Source organism: Gorilla gorilla, chromosome 2, assembly GCF_029281585.2.
Source record: "Gorilla gorilla gorilla isolate KB3781 chromosome 2, NHGRI_mGorGor1-v2.1_pri, whole genome shotgun sequence".
Lineage (NCBI taxonomy): Eukaryota > Metazoa > Chordata > Mammalia > Primates > Hominidae > Gorilla > Gorilla gorilla.
Window position 1 is genome coordinate 155008356 of NC_086017.1, and position 26780 is coordinate 155035135.

Here is a 26780-nt window from a genome sequence, read left to right on the forward strand (position 1 = left end):
ACAATTGAAATGAGCTCTGATGACCTATTTGCAGCTTGGCAATTCTCTTTATTGAAAGAATAGAAAGGACAGATTGCTCAGTAGTGTAACTCACTTCCAAGTAACTTCCTTTACCAAGCGATAGTGTCTACTTGACACACAGGAAGTGAAGACTTGGCAAAATTTTCGCTGGGTAGTTTCCTTTGACTTTTTACATTACAGTCAACTTATCTATGAGTGATAGGAAGTGTAAATTTAACTGTATTGACAACTTTTTGATAATCTACTGTATCTGCAAGACTTTTCCAGCCAAATGGTCCACTGACCCTTCCAACTGAGTATTATAAACACCTAACATGCTAAATCAATGATGAATAAATTAATGATGAAATAGATTGATTCATTCATTCATTCATCAGTTTAAAACCACATTTGTGGCCAGGCACTGTGGCTCACACCTATAATCCCAGCATTTTGGGAGGCCGAGGCAGGCAGATCACTGGAGGTCAGGAGTTTGAGACCAGCCTGGACAACATGGTGAAACTCCATCTCTACTAAGAATACGAAAAGTAGCTGGGCGTGGTGGCACATACCTGTAGTCCCAGCTACTTGGGAGGCTAGGGTATGAGAATTGCTTGAACCTAGGAGGCAGAGGTTGCAGTGAGCTGGGATCGTACCACTGTACTGCAGCCTGGGCGACAGAGCAAGATTCTGTCTTGAAAAAAAAAAACAAAAAAAAACCACCATATTTGTGATTTGTGATTTTCTCCTACAAATCAACACCTTCTTCTAACTTTTAACTTCCACATTTTTGCCTCACCACCCTTCTGTGAACCCACATGACCAGGGTAGCAGAGGAAGCTGTTTTTCCTCTTCTTCTGACTAGTTGGGCCAAGCCCTTCACTGCCTTCCTTCCTCGTTTTTCTTGCATCTACCTCTTGGTTACCATCCAAGTCTAGGCTTCATCTGTCTCTTTGCTTTCACTCTCTACCCTGTACACAGCAGGCATACTATCCTTTTGCTTTTGTTAACATTACACTGTTCCTCTGACTACAAATAGAGAGGGCATTACTCAGCCTGGCATTCAGGGGCTTCCAAATCAAGGTCTGCCTTCATTTTCAGCTCTAGGTTTCACTGGTCTTCCACACTTCAACAAATTGGAAATGCTTTTTCTTTCCTGGAATATTGTCTAACCCTTTTCCCACATCCATATCATGCTTTTCCTTCTGCATGGAATGCCTCCCCTCTGTCCCCCCAATACCACACATACCCCTATCATCAGAGTCAATCAACTGCCCTTCTTTGAAATCTTTCCTATTACCCCTAATAAGAGACCATACTGTCCTGTTCTGGATGCCTGTGGTTCTTGTCCCACTTTTTTGATACCTGCCTTTAGTGTTACTCATTCATTTATTCATATGCTATGTTTTTCTCTGATTTACTACTAAACTCCTTGGGACCACATCTTATTTCAGAATTGAAATTGATAGGACTCAGTTCATTTGTGTTGAAAGAATAAATGAATGAAAGTATGAAACAGAAAGTTATTTTATCATCTTCTCTTCAAAAGCAGGTTTTGAACTTCCTATTGACATAAAATGCAGAAATATTTGGTAGACATTTTGGTATTCCTAAATATTACATAACAAACTTATGTTTGCAAAGCTATCATGTAATAGGATGTAGGCCCTAAAGGGTTACAACCAGTTGCAGGTATCTTGTATACACAGAACAATTTGACAAATGGTGGTGGAAACATTGGCTGAACAGATACAGAGCAACATGGTCTAGTTTTATCCTCTTAGAAGGTTGTTTTGAGTTCATCGTCTGCTCATAACATGTAGAAGAATACTGTTTTCACCAATCTTTAAGTGAAAATATTTTTTTTCTTTTCTACACTTTTATCTGTGTTGAGCATGAACAAAACAAGTTTGGCATATGGTGTTTCCTGAAATTTTTATATGTTTAAACATGGCATAAAATCACAGTACATTGCTGTTTATATAAATGCCAACAGCTCTCATATTTTCCAGTTTTATACCTTCTTATTGGAAGGAACTCACAGAGCCATCAAACCAGTTCTGTCTCCAAGCACGTCAATGCCTAACCATCCCAGAAATACACGTGCTCTTATAAAATCTTCTAAGAGGCCATTACATAGCACAAGAATTCATTCCAGCCTCTCCAAATCCTGAAGTCAGAAATTTCATCCAAGACACTAAACTATATTTTTCTAAGAGTAAAACCCATTTTCAAATCATGTAACTTTTAGAAACAAAGGCCAAATACTCCCTTTAAAATATATCACAAAGGAAAAGGACCCAGTGGGGCCACACTAATGGCTTCTGTGACTCTGCTGAGCCGGACTTCTTCCTCAACTCTGACCTCCTTGCACTCTTTCTAGCACTGGTCATCTCCTTCTGCCTGTCTAACTGTGAAACGCTCTAGGTCTCAGCCCCAGGTGCCCTGCCCTTCTCTGTCCATGTGGCCTCTCAGAGAGCCTGTCCAGTAGTGTGGGGTATAATAATTTACTCAGGTCTCAGAATTAAGTGCTATAGTCCAAGTTCTATCTCTTCTCTAACCAGTAGTGGGACCCTGAACTCACCATGTATTTTCTCTGGACATTAATGTATTATCCATATATGCACAGCTAAGATTAAAGAATGTCTCAGGTGTCTACAAGCATTAAGCATCCAGGACACTACGATTCTACCAACTCCAAGAATGATAATTTCTAAATACTGTACGTTTCGCTAGCCATATGTGCTCTGCCAAGATCTCAGACTCATCAATTATTTATTCATTCATTCATTCATTGTTTAGCAGCTATTAGGCATGGGGCACCAGGATAGGCTTTGGGGATACATTGGTCAGTAAAAAAGGTATGGTCCCTGCCTTTGTGAAGTTTACAGTCTAGTGGACAATAAGCAATGTAAGAATGCTAATAAACAAAAAGCAAGCAAATACATGTATAATTTCAGATGGTGTCAAGTACTATGAAATAAGAGAGAAAGAAACAAGCACATACCTCCCCCAACACACACACACACACACACACACACACACACACACACACACACACAAAGAGAGAGAGAGAGAAGAGAAGGGAGGGAGGATACAGTGTGAGAAAATGGTAGGGGCAAGCCCTCTCTGAAAAGATGGTACTTCAAGCCAAAACTCTAGTAATGTGAAGGGGGCTGATATTCAAAGGGTAGACGTGAGGCCATTTTAGGTGAAAGGAATGACAGGTACAGAAGTCCTGAAGAAAAAAGTTCTTGTTGTGTTGAGTGAACAAAATAAAAGGGGCTGGTAGATCTGCAGCAGTGGATGTGAAGTAAAGAAGAACAAACGCAGCATCTCTCTCCTCACCATTTCACCTGAACTCGAAGTAGGACTAAAATCCCTAACTCATTTGCCCATTAGCGTCACCTTGGTGATCTTCTAAAAATTCCAAAACCCTTGATACTCCCTAAATCAGTCAAATCACAAACCCAGAGGCAGAACACAGTCATCAGTATGTTTTGAAGCTTCCCAATGATTCCAAAGTGCAGAGAGTTTGGGAACCACTGACTTAAATTGATTTTAGTGCTTAATTTCTTGTTTTGCCCATCTATGAAATGATGAGGTTCAATTTAATGAGGTCGGGTCTCTTTCTTGCTCTAATTTAGGTGATATGTATATGCAGATCCAGGGCATTTGCACCCACCCCTTCCTCAAGTCTTCTTTCCTCCCCAAACTTTTACCCTACAAACTTCATATTCTTTTATCCGGGCTTAAAATCCTGGAAACTTAGACTCTTCTCTTCATACTGTTCCTACAAATCAGGCAGACTCTGTTGATCCAAAGCATCCAGGTTTTTCATGAAGCCCTCTTCAATTCTTACCTGGATACTCACTTACTGCGGTCTCACCTTCCAATCCACCCTGCCCTGATGGCCATTCTGAGTTCAATCCCTACTGCCTACCCAAAGCCCTTCTCAAGTGCCATCTCCCCAAGAAGCTTATGTAAGAAGCTCAAGTACCTATGACAACTAGTCTGTAAAGTTTCACAGTCCTCATAATTCATATGATACAATTTAGGACTGAATTATATACAAGTATCCATTATACGTTGGTCTTCTCTCCCCAAATGAATGTTAAATAAATTAATAAAAGAAATACACATTTTATTAATTCCTGGCATATATTAAGCATTAAAACATTATCTAATAGTAGCAATGGTAGCGTTATTTTTGGAAGTAGTAGAAGTGGCAATGACATTGGCAGTGGTAGTGCAGTGGCAACAGTACTAGTAGTAGTAGTAGTGGTAGTAACAATGGTACAATGTAAAGGCCCCATGTTAGCCAGGCACTTTATACACATCATCTCATTTGAACATTAAAACAATCCTGCAGAATAGGTTTTAAGCTCCTCACTTCACAAATAAGAAAGTTAGGGATTAGGAAGCTTAAGAAACTCAAAGAAGGGGGATGGAAGATCTATCTAATCCTAATTTTGTTTAAACATTACTCAATGTTACCTCCTTATAAGCCTCCCAAAGGAGAATTCTCAGTAAGGAAGACAGGCTACAGGTTGTTCAGTTTTGCAGATTAACTAGTGTCCCCCAGGATTGCCACATAAGCAACAAATGTGTATTGTGACATACTCCAGGTATTTATAAACAAAATCTTTTCCCCTTAAAGCCATGTAAGATAGTAAGTATGCTAGTAGATGCCCCTTTCTATACCAGCAATGAGAGGAGGACTTAGTCAGGTTGCTGAGTCACCTGTTCCCATCTCCAGATGCCATGATTGACAAGTTCATCTAGAAACTACTTGAGCCACTCAAGGTCAAGTAAACATTTTATGTACCGAACTTGCAGAGCTCATAATCCACTCACTGAAAACACCAAGAGGGCTCCAGCAACTTAGACGTTTCCTCCATCTCTTGCCCTAATTTTTCAAAAGCAAACATTTGGCTCTGGATGCTGATGAAGGAATAAATATGTCAATAATTCAATAACAAAATTTCTGATCAGGCATTTATTGGCAATCCTGTTCAAGAATATAATTGCTACAGCAACAAGGATAATTATCAGCGTTTGATGGGAGGAGAGGTGTCAACCTGTTTGAAGAAATAGTGCTGTACAGAAATGCAGATAAAAATGTGTAGGAGAGTGAAGAGAGAAATAATTCATGTCCAGGTACTAACCAAAGATAAAACTCAAGAATGTATTTTAATTTAAATCCTATGTTGCTAACAAGTTTAAAAAATATTTATTTTAAAAGAGATAAGTTATTATTATCATATAAATAAATAGAAACACATGGAAGAGATAATCCAAAACAGATAATCCAAAAGCAGTGGCAGATCTAGAAGTTGCTCCTCTTTATTTCAGAAATACATTATCTAATTTGCTTTTTTTGTGCTTCAATTTACTTTCCCAAGTCTGATTTAGGCTAATATTATAATTAGTTTGACTTTCCTGAGCCCTTACCATGTGCTAGGAGGAAGTTAATCTAAAAATGTGCTAGTGGAAGATAATATGAAAACAATTATTATAAATTAGTCATCTTGACTGAGGAAAAATGGCAGACCAAGTACCTCCCCTTCTGTTCCAAACCTCTTAAAATGGAAAAAAAACGGTGTGTTTTAACATAAAAACTAAGTACATATGGGATAAAAGTGAAACAATGGACTTCCACAGTGTCAGAAAATTCTCAGCTCTGACCTGAAAAAAAATCTCAAATAAGTGATGTGAGATCCTGGTTCTTAGTACACACTTGTTAAACAGGAATTCATTTATTCCAAAGACTGATCCAGGGTTTACAAGACACCACAAAAGATAACCTAACCTGATTTCTGACCCAGATTCCTGAAAGCAGAAGAAAGTTTTCCTTCCAGTAACTGAAGCCGTTCACAAATTTGCAATTATGAAACTATTTTTAAAAGATGAGTCATTTCACAATTTTTTTCTACCTAAAATTCCTTAACCAAACTGATAGTCACGATTTCTTGACACTGACTGCATGTCAGTGTATTTATACATAGCCAAGTGGCCAGTGTTTTGTGTTGGTAGCCAAAAGCCAGTCATCCTAGGTTTCAAGGTTTGCAAGTGAAAATGTTTTTATCCTACTCCATTTTCCCTTTGGCTTAAGAAAGATTTGAACTGCACTTTCAGCTGGCATTATATACAACGGTGCTGAAAGCACATGCGTGAAAACTTGAATCAAGTATCAGGAAAGGCAGAGTTGATAAATGTTTTTTTCTTTTAACCAAATATAACTGTGGCTTGCAGAAAAACAAAAAAGAAAACCTTTCTTTCCTAACTTCTAGGAAAAAAAAATACAGGCAACTCAGCTTGTAATAAGGGTATAACTCAGGGTTTGACTCCTTAGTCAATTAACGTCTCCAAAAGAGTGGTGTTAAAATAGGCATATATGTGTGTGTGAATGCATTATATATAAAGTATAAAGGCTCAAATATGATACAATTATTTATACTGTAAAACAAATATATAATACCAGACAGGATCCTTACCTTTTCAAGTATAGCATTTCCTTGATGAGGATTGATGTTGTGCTGACTTATTTCTCTTTTGTATTTATATTCATAAACTTGGTCAGTGATATTAACCAGCAGAGTTGATGGACTGAAAGTTAGTTTTACACAGTCATAGACAGTTCCACTTTCAATATCAGTTGGTGCTGTAGCATATCGTAAAATTAGTCCCATTATAAGGCCTAAAAAAAAAAGAATAAATAATGGTACTGGAGGAAGGCAATCTAAAAATGCCACTATTGGAAACCTATATGATTTGGAACCTTCAGAAGTGACGGGATAAAGTGTTGGGTTATTGCCTGGTTTAGAAAAGTGTTCACTTTTGCATGGATACCAGTTCAACATAATATAGTGTTAAAATATTTGTAGTGAGCACCATTGCTTCAATACTCAGCAAATCTTCCCATTTTTTTTCTCCCTAGTGGACCTACCAATTTTGGAGAGAAAAGATACCTAACTCCTTCTATCCATCCAAATACTTCAAGAAAACCTTTGCTCTGTGATAGACACTGAGTCATCTAATCAGGAGATGGAATTCCCCTGGGAGTGTTTCTGGTCCACAGATTAGCACAAATCTCAGTTATCCCCATCAGACTTTATTATGTCACACCCCATGGTTGGGGTGAGAGGTGTTCTTGTTCTCTCTCTCAGGACATGACTAAGGCAATATAGTTCTTTTTTTTCTTTTTCTTTTTTCTTTTTTTTTTTTTTTTTGCTGACAGGTTATCTGTGACCATAAGTAGATCCAGTCCAAGAATGCAGCCAATATACTGAGGAGGGTAGGACTAAGATAGTAGCAGAAGACAGAACCTAGGTGTTGAAGGACATCACAGAGCCACTAGATCAACCAGCCTGCCCTAGAGCTACCCTAACTCTAAACTTCTTGCTGTGTAATATAATACATTCTCTAATTTTTCCGTTTGGAATCTAGTTTCTGGTTACTTGTAGCCCAATGCATTCTAATGATACCACATTCCTTTTCATAAGCAATTCAACCTAAGTGACAATCCTTGAATTTTTAAGTTTTTAAACTCTGTTAAGATGCTCATGGCAATCTGATAACTGTGGGCTTTTTAAATGTGGATTTATTAACAAGCAACAAAGAAACATCAGAAGCCTAAACTCTGTCAATTTAAAATTAGGACTGATGTATGTGTTTTGGGATAAATGATCCAGAGTTCACTCTTTAAAACATCTAATTTTGGAGATTTTACCTCTCTTATGAATCTGGTCATCTAATAACCTTTTATTTCTTTAGTAAAACATTTTTGGGGTGCATATTGTGTACCAGACATTTATAGGTATAAAATTAGAATACAGGCCCAGTCTTATAGGAGCTCGTTTGTATAAGTGAAGATTCATGAGCAAACAATTATAATAAAACAGGACATGTGCTATGACCGCTGGGAAGCACTCTGTGATACATGAGTATAGACAGGGGGTATTCCGAAGCCCTTTGAATTATGCAAAGCTTGAAATAAATCTTAAAAGGTCACATAGATTTGTCCAGATGAGCTGAATCAGAATGAGTTGGGATCCAGTTTGCACATATGGGTAGCAGCACGTAAGAGCAGAGACAGCTGGGATGCTCTCCCTGTGTGTAGACCAGGATCTATGCTCTCCCTGTATGTAGACCAGGATCTACGCTCTCCCTGTGTGTAGAGTTGCTATTGGCAAGTGGCTGCTCAGCTAGGTGCTATGCTTCCTGATTGTCTTGCATCTGGCTGGTTCTTACCAGTGGAAGAATGTTGGGATACTGTGTAAGAAATCACTAGTGATAACCTTACTAACACAATGCATATATACAGAAAGACACAAGAAATCTGGTGCATTTAGGGAGTCACTAGTGGTGTAAAAAGAGAATAAATAGAGAGAAAGAGAGACAGAGAGAGACTCTAGACCTAGACGATAGGCAGAGCCAGGTCAGAAAGAGGCTCCTCTCTCATGCTGAGAGGTTTTGATTTTTAACCCAATGGTAATGTAGAACTATTGAAAGATTTTAGGCAGGGGAGTAAAACAATCAGGCTTTCATGTAAGAATCATCACTTTGGCAACAATGTTGAGAACCAATCAGAGTGAGAGATGAGAATGCAAGCAGATTTCTTTCAAGAATATTTTTATTTTATTATTCCTGCTTCAGTGTTTGGCTGACTCCTCCAGAGTAATTAGAAAAATTGTATCCAAATCTCTGGGAGCAAGAGAAAATAAGTTATAGATACGTAACCCTCACTGAGTGCTTGATCCAACACAGCACAGTAGGCAACCTTCCATGCTCAGTGTTGAATGACGACAATAAAACTAGTCAGGAGCAAGAAGGGAACATAGATCATCTACACTCTACGTGGCTTAGGGTGCTTGCATAAGAACATCATTTTTTCAACACATGTTGCTTAGAAAGGATTTAATTCCTAAAAGTTATTCAGCAAGTACCATGAATGACACCATTACTATTCTTTCTACTTCTATAAAGACGGGAAACACAAGATACTATCTGCATGGGGCCTAAATGGAAAGAATCCATATTAATGTCATTTGTAATTCCTAGTGGGTGAGCCACTTTTTTTTTTTTTTTACAAAATGCTTTCAATGAAACAACAAGAAATAAACATGAAGTGTCCACTATTACTTCCCAAGCAGAGAAAGCAAGTCTTTGTCATAATAGTGATGGCCTGGTGCCTAGTGTGGTTAAATTCACACAAGACCTCCAAACCTAAATGGCCCTGACTATCCCTCTGCACTAGCTCTGGCCTCATGCTTCGAGAAGAAGCACATTGAAGTGAACGGAGGAAGCTGCTTGCTGCCATTGTGGCAGAGGTGACCAGATGTAATATCCATGAAAATGTACCTCTCAGATAGATCTCCCACTCTGAGGAGGCAATTGACCAGTGGTCTCAGCTTCTCTGCTCTGGAATCCATCACCACTTTCACACTGAGGTCAGGCTCCCAGCCGATGACTGAACACAGCAGGGATACTAAGGCAAGGAGATGGGGACTCCTCTGAAGGGCAACCATGGCTCAGGGACCCATCATTAATCTTGCCAAACTTTTCCTAGAATTGCACCACAGCCTAAAGATTTCCTACCCAGCTTTCCTTCCTTCCCTCTCTTCACAGGATTGGGCCTGCATCAAAATGTGACAGCTGTCCTGGCATCCTTATGCTCACTCCCCACATTCTCTAAAGGAATGAAAATCTTTTGTACAATGAATCTCTTTCTAGCATCTGCTTCTTGGAGGACCCAAATTAACACACTCACCAAAAGGCTTCAGCCCTCCTTTTCCCCAAACCCCAAGGGTTGAGAAGAAACAACATCTTGCTAGATGGTAAGAGCTGGTGTGAAAAATCTCAGCCTCCTAACACATCTGGTTAAAAAACCCATGCACTCATTTGTGCACCCTTGCTGCAGCAGCGGCAGCTGGAAAATCCTTATTTGTCAGAGGCTACTTACCCATAGAGCCTCATAATGCTTTTTATAGTGAAACATCTACTCAGTGTTTTAGCCATATGCTGACAGAAATATGGAGTGTTGAATTAATGTACACTGACACAATATCATATATGAGTAGGTGACAGATAAAGTAGGATGGCTAGTAGAAAGAAAATGTTAATGAGAGTAGGTTTTTTTATACTACTCAAAGATACAAGATTAAGAAAGCAGAAATCACTTGTTCACAGAAGAAGGAAAGAGGAGACTGGCTGCCACGGCTTATGAACAGCACAAAAGCACCACTCTTGTTGGTAAACCATGAAACCAGGCCCCTTCTTGCTGGAGGAGAAAAGAAGCCAGCCTGCCCCTGCAAAGGGATACCCACACAGTCCATGTGCAAATAGCCCTGGCCCCAGGTTGCGGTTCCTGCATACACAACACTTCTCTGAGATCTGTCCCCTGGCCAGTTGGCAGCATCTCCTTCTCTAGGAAGGAACTCTAGTCTAGACGTATCCCCTGCTTCTTCAAGTCTGGGCGTCTGGGTACCTAGGATGACAGCAGAGTGTACCTGCACTTTAGTGAACCCTGACTTCTCTCCACAGCCTACAAGTCCCACAGAAAGCATGGACAATGGACTTCATTCCTAAAGCACTCACTATCGTAAAATGTCCCTCTTAAGTCCCACCCGTGGGCACCAGAACCCTGATAAAGTCTGTGCTCATTGAACTCCTTCATCTTTGCATTCTGACAGCATTTATTGTTTGAACCACACACTTTAGAAACCAGTTTTATAAAGACATATTATTCAGTGCTTCTTTACAGATCTTGGCTTTTCTCCTCAACCAGGCAATGAGACTGTTTAGGGCAGAGGCTCTGTGCTATTCTTTAGGGCAGAGGCTCTGTGCTATTCTTTATCTCTTTTCCTCTAGAAAAGCCAATCACTTTGGGCAGAATTGTAGCCCAACTTTCTCCAAGTCCACAAGCTCCCTGGAGTCAAGAAGAAAAGGATCCTCCAAGTTTATGTAGTCAGTCAGTTACCAACATTTTAAAGTGTCACAAATAAGGAACATCACACCAAATGCTGTGAAGTCCCTGTCCTTGCAGAGTGTTCAACATAACTCTTATATAGCACATGCATGGCATACAGTTGATAGCATGATGTTTGTGAGAGAAGAAAGAAGAGAGGGGACAGAAGGAAGGAGGAAACAGCCTGAGGAGTACTCAAACCAAGGAACATTAGAAAGATGAGCCTTACCTTCCTGAACTGATTCTCATTTTATTATCCACATTGAAAATAAGAGAAAACTCCAGTCCCTTACTCTACTCCCTTATTATGTGTTCATGCCACAGACACCTAAGGCATTGCTCTAGGACTTGTAGGAGTTATTATAAAGATAAATAAAATATGATTTTGCCCTTAAAATATTAAAATATCTTAACCTACCAGCCCCTTCCCTTCTGCCAAATCCTGCCATCTTAATTTCCAGTAAGAATAAGGTATAACAAGTATTTACTAAATTTTTTATATGAAGTCTGCATTTCATAACCAATTTCCCTTGCATCTTACTGATGGTCATTCCACATGAGGCTGAAGCATTTTCTTAAAGTGGCTTTTCTTAGAGAAATAAAAAATAGGGACTTACTTTTTTAAAAAGCTTAAATAAAGCAGATTTCAGAATGTTTTTTAAAACACAAAAGTGTTTTAAAGGAGATTTTAATCTCTTTGGCTGTGTTCAACACTATAATTGTGTCCAGACACCATCACACAGAGTTCCCTGCTGCTTGGCACAACTCTGGCCAGATCACTGTAGACTCCATTCCTATAGGAGTAGAGCTTCCCCAGAGTTGCACAATGCAGCAAGCACAGCTATATACATATGCCTCATTAGACTATTACAAAGGTCTATATTTAAGTGCTACGTGATGTTGGAAGAATTTAGGAGTCTAAAGCAAATGTAGTTAACACATGAAGACTGCAGGAGAACTGAGTTTTGCAGTTCTTTCACTCTCACTGCATTGAGTGGCTACCAAGAATAATCTACATTCATGAGGCATCGCCAATTCTCTAAAATAAGAAGATATAGCCTCAAACCATGTAATATTATATAATATCATATTTCAGCCTGGTAAGTGTATCAGGTCCTATTGATCGCCAGCCCAATGTCTATCCTTGTTTACCCCACAAAGCCCTGGTTTATTTGCTGTTCACCCCTCCACACATAGCCATATGCTCAGGGGAAGTTGAACTCACTCCAGCTCCGGGGATGTTCTCGCTCTCCCTGCTGATAACCGGTTCTGGAATGGGTATGTGACCCTATTCCTGTCAATAAGAAGTGAAGGGAATTTGCTAGGGAGCTTCTTAGAAAGGTTTTCACATCCTACAGGAGAGACACAGAAGAGATGAGCTCTCTTCTTTTCCAGCATATTAATGGACCCGGTTAGGACACCAGGCACTGGCATAGCCACTTCACTGCCAGCCTGATGTTGAAGTCAGCACTGAAGGTAGAAGAACAGAGAAAAGGAAAGAGCCTTGGTTTTTGATGACAACAGTAGGTGCTGAATCAAATAGAGTTGAAGACTACTCTTCTCTGGACTTCCAGTTACGGGAGATAATAAATGTCTTTATTGCTTAATTCTGTTTCTGTCAGGGTTTCTGTTACTTGCAACTGAATGCATCTTAACAGATAGAAAAGCCATTGGTTTTCCTGTCACAAAGCAATGTACAAAGTTTTAAGGGACCCTAAAGAAAAGACCAACTAACCCCACTCCCTACAGTGTTGGAGAAACTTAATAGTAGAGGTTCTCAAGGATGTGTAAGAGTTCACCAAGTAGAGAAGAGGACATGTTGTTTTAGGGAGAGGTATACAGAAATCAAGGAGCCCAGCGTCAATGACGCACATCAAGCAGTTTGCGATGGGCACTTAGGGCAGTGCAGGCAAAGGGCTTTGGCACAGCAGAGGACTGGAGAGTGTTCAGGAGGGAGAGGGTGTTGGCAAGGTGGTCTGCAAGGTGGTCTTGAGGAAGAACCGAGCGAGTTCCTTGTTGGGAGGCAGATTTGCTCTGTTTTAGAGCAGAGGAAACAGCATTTAGAGATAATTATTTGAAGACAGAAAAGAGAATTGAGGGACAGAGAGGACATGGAGAGGAAGTTAACATCATATTTAGTCTATATTTACATAAGGGACAATTTAGAACATCTGAGTGGAGGAATTCCAAGATGAAAGGAATAACGCTCAAGGAAGAATGTTCTTTACCATCATTAGAACTTTGTACAATGCAAGACTTTAAGGCAGGGAATCTGTGACATTATTATTTCAGTCACTCAGATTAAAAAATTATGAACTAGGGATTCAAATGTGAGCATAAAGAAGAAGGAAATAGTCTGAAAAATAATTTAAGGAAACCAAATCAGTGAATAACATTTAACTGTAAGATAGTATTCACAAAGATCAGATTTTAACTGCATCTACAAAATTTTTAACTTTTTATTTGATATTTATCCCTTCCCATTTTATAAAAGTCTCTTTTAGAACATGAATTTAGAGAGATAATATGGGTTTGAACTTCAAATATCTAAATGCATTTCCTAATGTTTTCCCTTTTAGCAATTTAGTTTTGCTCTGAGATTAGTCAGGGATGGAACAAAAAGTAAAAACATAATGTAGTAACAACATATAATGCCTTCTGTTTTTGGTGGGGGAGTTTGTTCTTTCTCTGTTCTCCCACCAACCTTTTAAATTAAAAAAACTAAGGAAACTATAGGTCTTGCTAAAAAGTCACAATTTATTGCTCTGTACTAGCTCACCATCAACTTATTTTGGTGAAGAGTCCCAGAATGATTTCAGAACAGGTCTGGGACACCTGCCAATTAAGAGAACCTCATTAAATTCCAAAGTGGAAAGTAGTCCATGAAGCTAATTAACCTTGTGATGCCTTGTTCAAAGTTTCCCTCTTCTCACAGGATAGAGTCATATGAAAACTGCCAGAAAGTCCCAACCATCAGATCCTCCATCAGAGTGGGGTGTCTAATGTCCACAATCCATCCTTGGTTCCCAACAAACAACACACATACACACACACACACACATCACAAGCGCACACATGCACACACATATAACACATATGTAAACATACATGCACATACATAGACACAACACACATGCAAGCACATACAAACACACACATACACATATACACAATGTACACACTTCACAAAACTCTGGGATTTCTAACAGTATAATAGATAACTTTTCTTTAGAAACTATCTCAGCCATCAGCTTATATATAGCTAACATCCTTCCTTGCAATCATCTTAGGAAGTTGACAGAAGAAACATAGAAGTAGAGATGTCTAACTAGACGTATACTGAATAAACAAATGGTATCTTACTTTGTAATGTTTATACAACACAATTTATTTTTTTCTCGAACCAGAAATGGAGACATTACAAAGTGTTATAGACGGTGAAAGAAGGACTCTTTAGTAAAGGGAGACGGTCTTCCAACCCTCCCCCTTTCACCATAGGAGAGTAATGGGATAAGAAAGAAATAAGAGAAAACAGAGGAAATGAAACTAGGCACTATATTTCAAGTTTATTTTCCTAGCAAAGTAGTTCTCAAACTTCAGTGCATCAGAACCTCCTGGAAAGTTTGTTAAAACACAGTTTACTGGGCCCCACCCACCCCAGAGTTTCTGATTCCCTAGGTCTGGGCTGTGAACTACATATTTGCATTTCTAACAAGCTGCTGATGGTGCTGGTCAGGAAACACACTGAGAAGCATTGTCATATAAGAGAGTAGTTCCTACCAATAAGTCCTCACAGTCTTGAAATTCCATCAAAACCCATACCATCTTGGGCTCATGCACACAGATTTCAGATCTTGGAAAACCCAGAAGCATAGTTAATGGTTCTACCTTCAGTATCTTCCAAAAATTAAATTCAGTTTAACTAACATATAATGAAAGCCTATTTTGCATGATTCATATAAATTCACAGTCCCTTCTCAAACTATTTATAGTACCTGTCCCACCCATTGTTTCAACCATAGGCATTTAAAACCAGAAAGACCATGAACTTGCAACATGACTATCCCTCAAGCTGGGACAATGTTTCCAGGTAGGCGTGGAATATTTCAACTCCAGCTACTTAATATGGACGTATTTTCATAGTTTTGCTCCCATTCTGTTTCCCACAGTGGGCTTTTTGCTATAGACAGTGGAACATTTCTGAGGCTTCAAGGTAGAGAAGAAACTTAACTACTTTTACCTTCAATCATTCCCTACCCTGACTTCATGGGACAGTTGCATATCAAGAGCAGACTTGGATGAGAGAACGACTGCAGCCAGAATTTGAGAGTGCACGCTTTCAAAAGAGTGTTCTTGCCAATTATTCTGGGCAGTTGGTTAAGTCATAAGTTTTCTGAGTTTCTGTTTCCTTATATGCAAACTAAAGATGATCTTGCCTATTTAGCATGGTTGTTGTGAGGATTAGTGATAATGCATATAGTTACATATCTCAATCTCTACCTCTCTTCTGTAAACTTCCTAAGGTACCGTCATCTGGCATGGAGCGAACAGTTAATTAAAAAACAGCAATTATTCTAGGACTACATAAGCGATAGAGGTGAAAGAACAGAGGTTATATAGTCCTGAAGTTGAGTACAGCCCTGTTGATTATCAGCAAGTTACCTTCTCTCTCTCAGTGTTGGTTTCCTTATCTGTAATATGAAAATGATAACATGCCCCCTACACATACACACACGCACACACACACAAACACACCTACGTTTAAGATAGCAGATGACCACATGAAGCCAAACTGCTAAGGTTTGAGACCTAGCCCTGCCATTTAGTAGATGTGCAGCTTCAGGCAAGTTACTTAATGTTTTAGTACCTCAGTTTTCCTACCTAAAAAGCGATTGTTGTGAGGATTAAATGGGTTAATATATGTAAAGTGCTTATAATAGCATAGTTTATATCAGGAATGCTATTTGTGTTAGCTATTTTTATTTTTGTATATCAACTTTTTGACATAATAGATGTTTAGTAAACATCAGCTCTCCATATCCCCACTTCATTAACTACGTAACATTAATTCAATTTAGATTGTATATGATATCTACATAAATAATTTGAATCATAAATCTATTTTCTTGATATGCACATTCATTAGCCTTTCAAACACTGAGGGGGGAGTCCTTCGAGGCACCACAGTAGTTTGCAGTGAAGTTTCATCTATAGCTTCTTTGAGATTCAGAATATAGTTTATTCATTTATTTAGTTTATTTATTCAAAATATAGAGGCTCTTTTCTTTTTTCTTCTTTTTTCTTTATTTTTCTTTTTTGATACAGAGTCTTCCCCTGTCACCTAGGTTGGAGTGCAGTGGTGCAATCTCGGCTCACTGCAACCTCCGAATCCCGAGTTCAAGCAATTCCCCTGCCTCAGCCTCCCGAGTAGCTCGGATTACAGGCATCCGCCACTACACCTGGCTAATTTTTGTATTTTTTAGTAAAGACAGAGTTTCACCATGTTGGTCAGGCTGCTCTCGAACTCCTGACCTCAGGTGATCCACTTGCCTCGGCCTCCCAAAGTGCTGGGATTACAGGAGTGAGCCATCATGCCTGGCCCGGCTATTTTCTTAAAATCAACTTTTAAAAACATACAGAGTGCAGGCCGGTCACGGTGGCTCACGCCTGTAATCCCAGCACTTCGGGAGGCCGAGGCAGGCAGATCACGAGGTCAGGAGATCAAGACCATCCTGGCTAACACAGTGAAACCCCATCTCTACTAAAAACACAAAAAAGTTAGCCGGGCGTGCTGGTGGGCGCCTGTAGTCCCAGCTACTCAGGAGGCTGAGGCAGGAGAATGGAGTGAACCTGGGAGGCGGAGCTGGCAGTGAGCCGAGATTGTGCCACTGTATTCCAGCCTGGGTGACAGAGCGAGACTCCGTCTCAAAAAAGCAAACAAACAAACAAACAAAAACCCCAAAAAACATAAAAAAACATACAGAGTGCAGTATGACTTTCATTCTTCCATTATTTTCCTGTCTCTGGCAAATGTATTAACACATGGAAAACATTGCACAACTCTCTGAAGTTCCTTAAAAATCAAGTTTTTTACACCAAAAGGAAGAAGAAGTTTAGTATGCTGGGCTCCTAACCATGATTAGCTTTCCTGCAGATCCCTTAAAATTAAACCAGAGCTACTCTTGTTTTCATAAAAAATGCTTCTGCAAACTGTGGAATACATAGCCAGTCCTCACTATTAACTTGTTCTCCTCACCTTTCTGACAGGAATTCAACAGAATTTACTGAGCACTCCTTGCAAAATCAGAGCAGAAGCAGGAAGTACTAACAGTGCTGAAATAACACTAACTAAAATCTTGTCTGAGAGAACAGACTGGATATCATTATACGCTGCCATGTTCTGGAAGGAAAGCTTCTGGTTTGGGCTGGAGTGGCTGAAAGATGCCTGATGGTTGAACTCAGTCTTGGCCTGAATTTTGAAGGACTTTTGCAGCTGGAAGGGAGACATGTGATATCTGTTCCTTTCTTCCCCATTTTATAGATGAGAAAAATAAGGCCAGATGTAACATCACTTGCCCAAAATAATGCATCTAGCTACTGAAAAAAAAAACATCAAAAGATTAAGAAACTTAAATCTCCAGGGGAGCACATCAATATTTTCTCTATAAAACATGCCACAGTGGAATAAGTAGAGCCTTGGAAGGACCTTCAGCCAGCGGGAAGGGGGTGAAGTAGTAGGAAGCATCTCCCATAGGTCTGGCAGTCAGGGAGGCTGGGCTGTCCTGAAGGAGGGTAAAATGGATCAGGAGGGTGTAGCCAACATGTCCAACAACCCAATTTAATCCTGAGGAACCTGCAGGGAGTGCTAGGAAGAAATTAATGCCTGCAGAAGATTTTTCAGGAAAGATAATTTTTCAAACCTTGATGATTCACTATGTAATTGTATTTTCTTTAAATCTTGAAAAACTTGCTGTTGAGTGAATTAAATTTGTCCTATTTAACTGTTAAGCACATTCCTAAAGAATCAGAAAACGCTTTAATATGATATAGTTTAATGAATTCAAAATGTAAACTTAGTGCCTTGAAATTTGTTATGTGCCCACTAAACAGTGGCCACAATTTTTACATGAATTCAGAGACTAACTTCTATGGGAAGGCCAGGAAGTCAAAGGCAGAATTCTAAGAGGTTTAAATTGCTCTGTCCCTAAGCTCAGATCCCAGCCCTCAAATGCACAGGATTATAAATGTCCTGTAAAGTATGGCAGCCCCCAGTGATATATAATGGAATTCTTAATGCTGTCAGGGAGCAAGGAGCAAATTTCTTTTATGAGCACTGAACAGGGGATACAGGCCCTAAGTGAGTGGTACTAAGTGCACCAGCTGCTGTCAATCAATATTTTAACCGCTAATTGTCATTTATGCTTCCAGTCCAATTTAAATGAGTATCATTATGGCTTATATTTTAAACCAGTTATGGATTCTAATCCTTCAATTTTGAAATGAGAACCATCGAATATCATAATAGATTACCCATTACTGTTCCTGGTGAAGCAAAAATATGGTTATAAAGCTGCCACTCATTTGTATAAGCTTCCTATGACCCTTAATAATAAGAAAAATCTATTTTTTTATATAATGGATTATTTATACTATTTGGAGAATCATATGAATCTCTGATTGACACAGAGTCTAGCCAAATGCCACACAATTTTTCTTGGTCTCTACAAGTGTTCATATGATATTTTAAGATTAACAACTTGAAAATTATTTCTAACAAGAAATATAAAAGAACATTAAACATTCTGCTTGATCACTTTTCTCTGCATTTTTTAAACTGCTTGTTTTCTAAGCCCCTGTTCTCTAGAATTTTTAAATTGGACTCTCAGGTACATTGATAAAATAGACTCAACATCTATCGAGTCTTCTAAAGAACATTTGACACATGTCAAAGGAATACTGGCAGAAAAGCAGATGGCAGAATAGGCTGAAGTATTATAGGAAATTTGATGCTGGGGAAAAACATTTATCATTCTTGATACAGGACAAGTAATACATTATACAAATAGTGAGAGCAAGAACAGTACTCGGTGGAGTAGGGGAGTTGCTAGCCAAATTCATTGATACGCATTAGGTGCAGGTCCACTAAATCTTACAATATATTTCATTACAAGCATATGTGTCTGTAGCATGGAGATGACTGTTACAGTCTACTTTCAAATGTTCACTTCCTTAAGAACAAGACATTTTAAAAGTTTAACTTTCTTTCTTTCTCGTTCTTTCGTTCGTTCTTTCTTTCTTTCTTTCTTTCTTTCTTTCTTTCTTTCTTTCTTTCTTTCAGACACAGTCTCACTCTGTCACCTAGGCTCGAGTGAAGGCTGGAGTGAAGTGGCACAATCATAGCTCAAAAAGCTTAAGTTTTAAACATAGTTTTGTTTCTTTTCTTCCCCATTAGTTATCACCATGCCCCCCTGCTCTTGCAAAAGCTAAGAGTTTAATCCTTTAATGGAAAAGGGGATTGTACAATGTGGGATGCTGAAAATTCACTCTTTTAGACCTCCTGGAAAAGAGAATCTGGCTAATCCTGAAAGCTTAACCATATGAGGATGCATCTAGATCCCACAGACACATCCTTTCTCCAGGAAAATTATTGCAATAATTTACTTATTTTTAAATATCTTAGCATCTCTTATTAAAGAGATGGAGGTTGAATCCCACCTCAACAGCTAACTAATTACACGACTTTTATCTCTGTAAGTCTTCATTTGTTTGTCTGCAAAATGAGAATGCTGGATTTACGATCTTTAAGGCTCCTTCTCCATCTATGATTCCAAGTTCATTTATAGCTGTTGGACAATTAATTCACTTGTCATCTCCTTTCCCCTATCATTAAAAAGTGTTTACTAGAGTATCCCATCATGTTCCTCTGGTGTAGTTTCAGACTATTTTATTACATTACTGATAGAAAGTTCCTAATAAGCATTTAAGATATAACATTTAGGACATCCCTGAAGAAGAAATGTGACAAGTCATGAATGCCACCCATATGGAGTACTTTCAGAAAACACAGGGAGAGTTCTTTCAGGTGAACGTGAACCTTAGTAAGACATGCAGATGAGTGAAAGCACATCGACCAGTCATGAGTGGCTATTCAGTTTTGGAAAGTCCCTTCACTTCTCTGGGATTCAGCTTCTGCTTCTCTAAAATAAAGGGGATAGAGAAGATAACCTCTAAAATTCTCTGACATCCTAACAATTATGATTCTATGCCAAGAAAAAGTTAAACATCACTAAAATATGTCTTTTCATTGATCTATATAGTTCAAGATAACTGAAAGATACTCAAAATTTCTAGTAATAGAATACATATATATGCATATCTTCATAATTTTTATAATCCTTTTACATTGCACTGGTTCAGAATTTGCTTTCAATAACTTTTACATTAAAAAACTCGTGAAAGAAGAATAGGAATCAGAGAACCCAACTTAATTCCACTCATAAACTTTAAGCCTTTATCTGCCTTAAGAACAGCAATTTAGAGAAATGCTACGTCAATAGCAGTGGTCAACGAACTATTATTTTATTATTTCAAGGACAATTTAAAAATATTTCAGAGAGTTTTGCAGGATTAAAGGTAATCTGGAATTTTTCAGGTTTAAAAGTAAGAGTTACTGTATGTATTGTGAATGCAAAACATGACTGAATTTTAGTAGGTTATCAAAACTTTTACAAAAACAATATCCCCACCATTGAACTTGGTAAATGAGTCATAGTTCAGTCAAATTCAGGGATGTGAAGAAATCTTTCCCTCTAATAAAGGTTGGCAATCTATTAAATCTGGGTAGTTTTGCTAAAGCACATATGTCCCTTTAATATGATATCAAGAATTACATTGTTTCTGGCTTCTAGGATTCTATTCCATATCCTTGCAGATTACTTATTAGTCAAGTCAAGAGAAAAATTCTGTTCATGATGGAGATAGGCAAATGACAGGAACCTAGGGCTTCACATCTGATGGCATCACTTCCTTTTTGTTTGGCTATTTCTCTCCCACCTGATTGTGATTTTTTTTTCTCTTAAATGAGAGTTTTCTTGTGCCCGTTAAGACCCTCAATACTGGCTGGGAATGGTGGCTCATGCCCGTAATGCCAGCATTTTGGGAGGCCAAGGTCAGACGATCTCTTTAGGCCAGGAGTTGGAGACCAGCCTGGGCAACATAGTGAGACCCTGTCTCCACTAAATTTTAAAAAATAAATAAAACAATACAGCAAAAAAAATTTTTTTTTTGCATTTGGGTTATGTTTTTTTTCTTTTTTTTTATTATACTTTAAGTTTTAGGGTACATGTGCACAACGTGCAGGTTAGTTACATATGTATACATGTGCCATGTTGGTGTGCTGCACCCATTAACTCGTCATTTAACATCAGGTGTATCTCCTAATGCTGTCCCTCCCCACTCCCAAGCAAAAAATTTTTTAAAGACCCTCAATACCAAGGAATTTAACTCTGTGCTCTGAATGGATCAGCATATCAGCCTCCTGAGCCTGAAACTTCCGCCTTATAGCTCAAGTATCTCACAGTGGGATCCACTTAAGGCTTAGGATTCCTTAGGTTCTCAAATCACAACTATACACTGTTAATATCAGGACATCACAGGATTAGCATATACAATGTGCATTGATCTGTACCCTGAATCTCAGGCTTAGGAAAGGGTTTCAGGATTTCCAAAATGAGGAAACCCCAAATATAAAAGTATGTTATTTGCTATAAATTATAGCAATGCCTTGCCTGTTGCCATTGTGTTCAAACTTCCTATCCGTTATCAGGCTGAGATAAGAGCAGTGAAGTACACTATTTCATCAGTAACACCAGTAAAAACTGGTGTCTTTCATTTTACTTTAAAAGATGAGAGTACAGACAGATAATCTCTGTCAGACTTTATTAAACTTTCTGAAAGGAATAATATGGTAAGTTGCCCAGAAAGAGCAATACTGCAGGTGTTAAATATTTTTCCACACCTTGGCCTCCAATACATAAATAAGAGATACATAACAAATAACACTAGCAATGATCATTATAAATTAGAACATCTGAAATCAGGCTAAGAAGTAAAAAGTACTGCATAAAGAAACTCTCATTTATTTATAACTTTTTATTATAAGAAAATAAGACACTGTTCATATAAATAAAAAGGACTTGGACACAATATTCTCTTAAGAGGGGTGGGGTTAGTTTCTGCAAGTTTTCTTCTTGAAATTAGTTGATATAAGAGGAATTACTTCCAGGCATTTTGAAGTGATGTTTTTTCTAGAACTTCGTAATGTTCATCGGTGCAGCCAGTGAGAGAAGGCTGCTCTTTGTGACTGCAGAGCCATCACTTCCCAACATCATTACAAAAACAAACAGCTCGCCCTGGACTCCCCACATGACAATGGACCCGCATCTGTCAACAGACTTGCATTATGTGCCGTGTGAGAACATGACTGTGACATTTGCTCTCGTGACATGGCAAATTTCGGCGGCTTGTCTGTAAAGAGATTAGCATTCCTTACGCTGCAGCACCTTTCATCAAACTAATGACATTTCAATCAGCACATTTTCTCCAGTTTCGGTACTTTGCTATCCGAGCACAAGTCTCTAATTACGCTCAAGCAACAAGTTTCACATCAATCTCACAATTTATGCACTCACCATACACCATTGCTCCTCCAGTTTCATGCAAGAAGCGGAATCGATGATTTTTAAATAACCAGATTGTCAAAATGGTAAGGATGAGCAAAAAATTGAAGACAAGCAGCTCCACCGCTCCCTGATGTTGAAACTGATACTCATCCTTTTCTGACATAACCCTTGACTGTCTCTCCATTCTCCAGTCTTCTTGGGATTCCTTAGATAAAAACCTGGATAAGGGCTATTTTATCAAGATTTGCCTAAGACAGTCTGACCGCCTGAGAATTTCAGAAGAAACACTGCCACTTTAGTTGCTACTTCACAAGCATTCTGCCCTGGCTTAGTATTCAGATGGCTTCTAGTTACAACTTCCTGTTTCTCTCTTAAAGCAGCCCTGTCTCTTTTCAAACTCGAGAGTGTGTGGTTTCATCACTGACTCTTAATGTCTTTAAGTGATTCATCTCATGAAAATATCTTTCATACTGGACAAATCTGCAAGCAATGATGCTAAGATCTTGAATCACGGTCTTACTCTTCCAAATAAGTCTTCTTAAGCTGCATAAATATGAACTGTAGATTAATAATAAAAAAGGTAGCCTTACACTAGCAACGTTTTCTAAGTTCAAAAAGCCAATTCCTGACTCAACTTCACCTAAATGCAAGATCTTTCCTCTCTAACCAAAACCTGCCAAAGTGATGGGGATTGATAGCACAGTTATCAGCCAGCCTCTGTGCTCTAAGTGGATCAGCATATTAGCCTCCTGAAAAGATATTACACTGCTTAGCCTGAAACTTCCGCCTCATAGCTCAAGTATCTCACAATGGGATTCACTTAAGGCATAGGGTTTCTTATGCTCCCAAATCATGACTGTACATTGGTTAAGCAAACCTAAAGTGATTTCACAGGATTTTTTTTTTTTTTTTTTAGTTGAGAAGCAAGAAAGGATTTAGTATATGACTCTGTTTGGCTTTATATAATTGATAGTTGCAGAGCAGCCTTTAAACTCTAAATCAATTGTTTTTCTTTTAACAAGAGAAAACAATGAAAGCAAAAGACAAACAAAATTCCATCCCCATCTCTACAACTGTACTGTTTGGATATGTTGAGACAAAAAAGAAAAAAAACAAAACACATAACTTTGAAAGAGAAACTCACACAGCCATCCTCAGCAATGCTGCATGCATGGATTTCTCTTTGTAGGGTTCCTGGTCTAGGCATCCAGGACCCAGAGAAATCTGCAATAGATCACAACCTCCTCTGTCCTATGGCAAAACAATGTTGCTCACTGAGAAATGGTTCTGTCACCAGAAATGAAAGCTCCGTATTCACAGGATTCTGATCATAAGAGTGATGATTCTTCAGATCATCTTCCATGTGGCAGGTTGCTTCTGTCTGATTTCATATTTTTCTACTTTAAAATAGTTCAAGATAATACCATGGGTTCTGCAGCTTTTTTTTTCCTTTTCTTTCTTTTTTCTTAGCAAATGTTATGACCTGCTTGCTTTTAACACTTGATCCTATAACACATTTGGGTATATCCTGAGGTTAAGTGATTTTTTTTTTCATTTTACCATATCATTGTAATTTAGGAGTATTAATCACTTATGATCCCCATTTTGACACAATTAATGCTCAATTTATACAATGTGATTTCTTATTGAGTAGGCTGAGCCCAAATGCGTCCTGAAACAATTTTTGTCACTAAAAGCTAAAGGTCAAGCATGTAATATTATTGGGAGCTAACTACCTCCTCAACAAACAGTTTCACCATGAGATCGAGTCTATCAACCCCTTAATACAAAACTCTGCTGTTTCAGCATCTTTGCTTTGTGCAACTTTTGAAGCTTATTTCCTCTCTGAGTTTAACTTAGCAGAGGGTATTTATGTGTGCTGCAGATGTTCTTCTAACACGCTACCCTTTTTGGCAGGAATATCTGTGATGACTAATATTCATACTGTTTTGAAACCTATCAGCTAATGCTTGCAAGCATTTCATGGAGCTTTGCTAGCAGGTTCTACCTTTATAATTTTGCAACTCCACAGGTTCAGTCGAGTTGTCAGATATACAAGATAACACAAATTCAGAAACTTCCTGTCCTTTTGTTTTTTGTCATTATTGAATTACTTTGGTTTTCTTTTATCACAATTATTCCATCTGAGTAGAATAAACATTCTCTGGTTGATCCAAGACATCCAGTTTCACTCTTTTAACCAATGAAGCAACTTGACAAAAGATTAATGGCCCATAGAATGTTTTGATTGGCTTACACATCTTTTTAAAAAGTTTTAGGTTTGATGTCAACACATTCAAATCAGTATATTTAACATTTAAAAAATCATATGGCTTTTTGCAAGAAAAACTTGTAAGATCTGGCACACTGGGCCCTTCTTACGTGGCCACAATCTGTTGGGGCTGAGTGGTTGCCTGCTGCATTTGCAACCAGCTTGCCACAAGTCCATTCATCCCTCTTCTTTCATTCATGGTCCCCGTGTGGCCCCTGCGGATGTTTGAATGTATGACCCCTGCTTTATTCCAGGAATGGAGTACATTCACTATTCCATTGTTCATTCCTGATGCTGCTTCACACTGGGGGGAAAAGCTTGAAGAAAAGGGGCTCAGGAAACGTCTCCAATTCCTCCACCCAGAAAAGGAATTCAATTCTTCCTATTTCGTGTTTTCTTTTTAGAATATCATTTTTTATTTTGCTGTACCAACATAAGTGAGAAAATAAAATGGAAACATGTAACAATAGAGAGTCTACTACGGACCAGAAAATATGCCAAGGAATTTAACTTAGTCTAATTTAATATGCAGAAAATACTCACCCTTCTCCTGGTGAGTAATTTAAGGCTCAGGGAGATTTGGCAACATAGCCAAGGTCACACAGCCAGTAGGAGTTAAATTACATGTGGGGTGTATTGGCCTTTAGATGGCTTTTCAGCCAGGGTGATCAACTCATCCTAGCCTATCAGGGACTTTCCTGGTTTACTACTGAAAGTTGTGTGTCCCAGGAAACCCCCTCACTCACAGACAAACAAGCAAAGTTGGTCACTCTAACAGCCAAAGTTCCTCAAATTCTCAAATCCTGTACTGTCAGTAATCACTATTTTTCATGAGATTCCTGAAGGAGATATTCACACAAGAAAGAATATCAGTTAAAAATTACACGCTGTTTTGTGACCTGGTAACCAGGATCATTAGTTCCAGGTTCTCAGATGAAATTGGGATGGACTCAAAACTTAGGCACAAGGACCAAAGAGGAATTCTTGACTGTCCCTAAATCTCAACATTAATACCTGCTGGCCACTGCAAGATGCGACACGCAAGTGAGAAGCAGCAAAGAGAAAGAACAGGATGGCCCAGCCTGTTGCAGTCAGTGTGCCCTGTCTCAGCTTGCCCATCCAGCCACAATGAAAGAAAGAACTGAAGAGTGGAACCTCCCAGGCCAGTGTAACTTTGCATGGTGCGGTAATCTCACCCACTAGTGAATGGGACCCAATCAGCTTTATAGAATCTAACCAATCACTTGAGAGCTCCTCATTCTTGTAAGAGGTCATTGAAGATTGTGGGGTCAGGGTGTCGAGAAGCTAAGTTTGCTTTGGGTAGGGAGACATACTGAGAAGTCCCCTCTCCAGCTCCCTGGAGCTCCGCAATGCCCAGTCTTAGTTCTCTCTCAGCCCCTAGGGTTAACAGAGAATGCTTAAGACAACATAGGCCCTGGGTTATAGGAAATTCCACTGTCTCATTCATGTGGCCTTTCCCTTGCTATTTATCCCTCTCTGAGACCAGTGAAATGGAAGTTTCATATTTTGCCCCACCCTACTCCAAGCTTCTGAAATGGGCCAGGACAGGACTGTAATTAAGTTTGCTTGAAAGCCACACGATGTCCTCATCCCAAAATTCATCCCCTATCCTATTTTCAAGCTCACCATAGACCTATCTTAGCTGTCCCCACCTGAAAAAAGTCACACGTTAGCATAAATTGCCCCTAAATTTGAATAATATGGACCCCTCCCATTAGTATATTTCCATAGAGAAATGAAAGTTCAAAAATTTCACGGGTAATTAAATCCCACAGTAAACACTTGGACAATATTAAGCCCACCTCAAATTCACTGTTCAATGCTTGGTTTCTTTCCT

The 26780-nt window shown here is 38.8% G+C and overlaps 1 protein-coding gene across 2 annotated transcripts in view; it reads right to left on the reverse strand.

Annotated features, from left to right (window-relative positions):
- Nucleotides 1-23083, reverse strand: part of SLC9A9 (solute carrier family 9 member A9) — a 581917-nt gene extending 558834 nt beyond the window's left edge. Inside the window, exons 1-2 of one of the 2 annotated variants that reach the window (XM_019024708.4) lie at nt 22660-23083; nt 6498-6700 (exon numbers count right to left, since the gene is read on the reverse strand). In XM_019024708.4, the coding sequence (XP_018880253.1) occupies nt 6498-6700; nt 22660-22834 (378 nt within the window). In that variant the 5' untranslated portion in view covers nt 22835-23083. The remainder of the gene's footprint in view (nt 1-6497; nt 6701-22659) is intronic. The other variant, XM_055383461.2, reaches the window with a different exon arrangement.
- Between the last annotated feature and the right edge of the window lie 3697 nt (nt 23084-26780).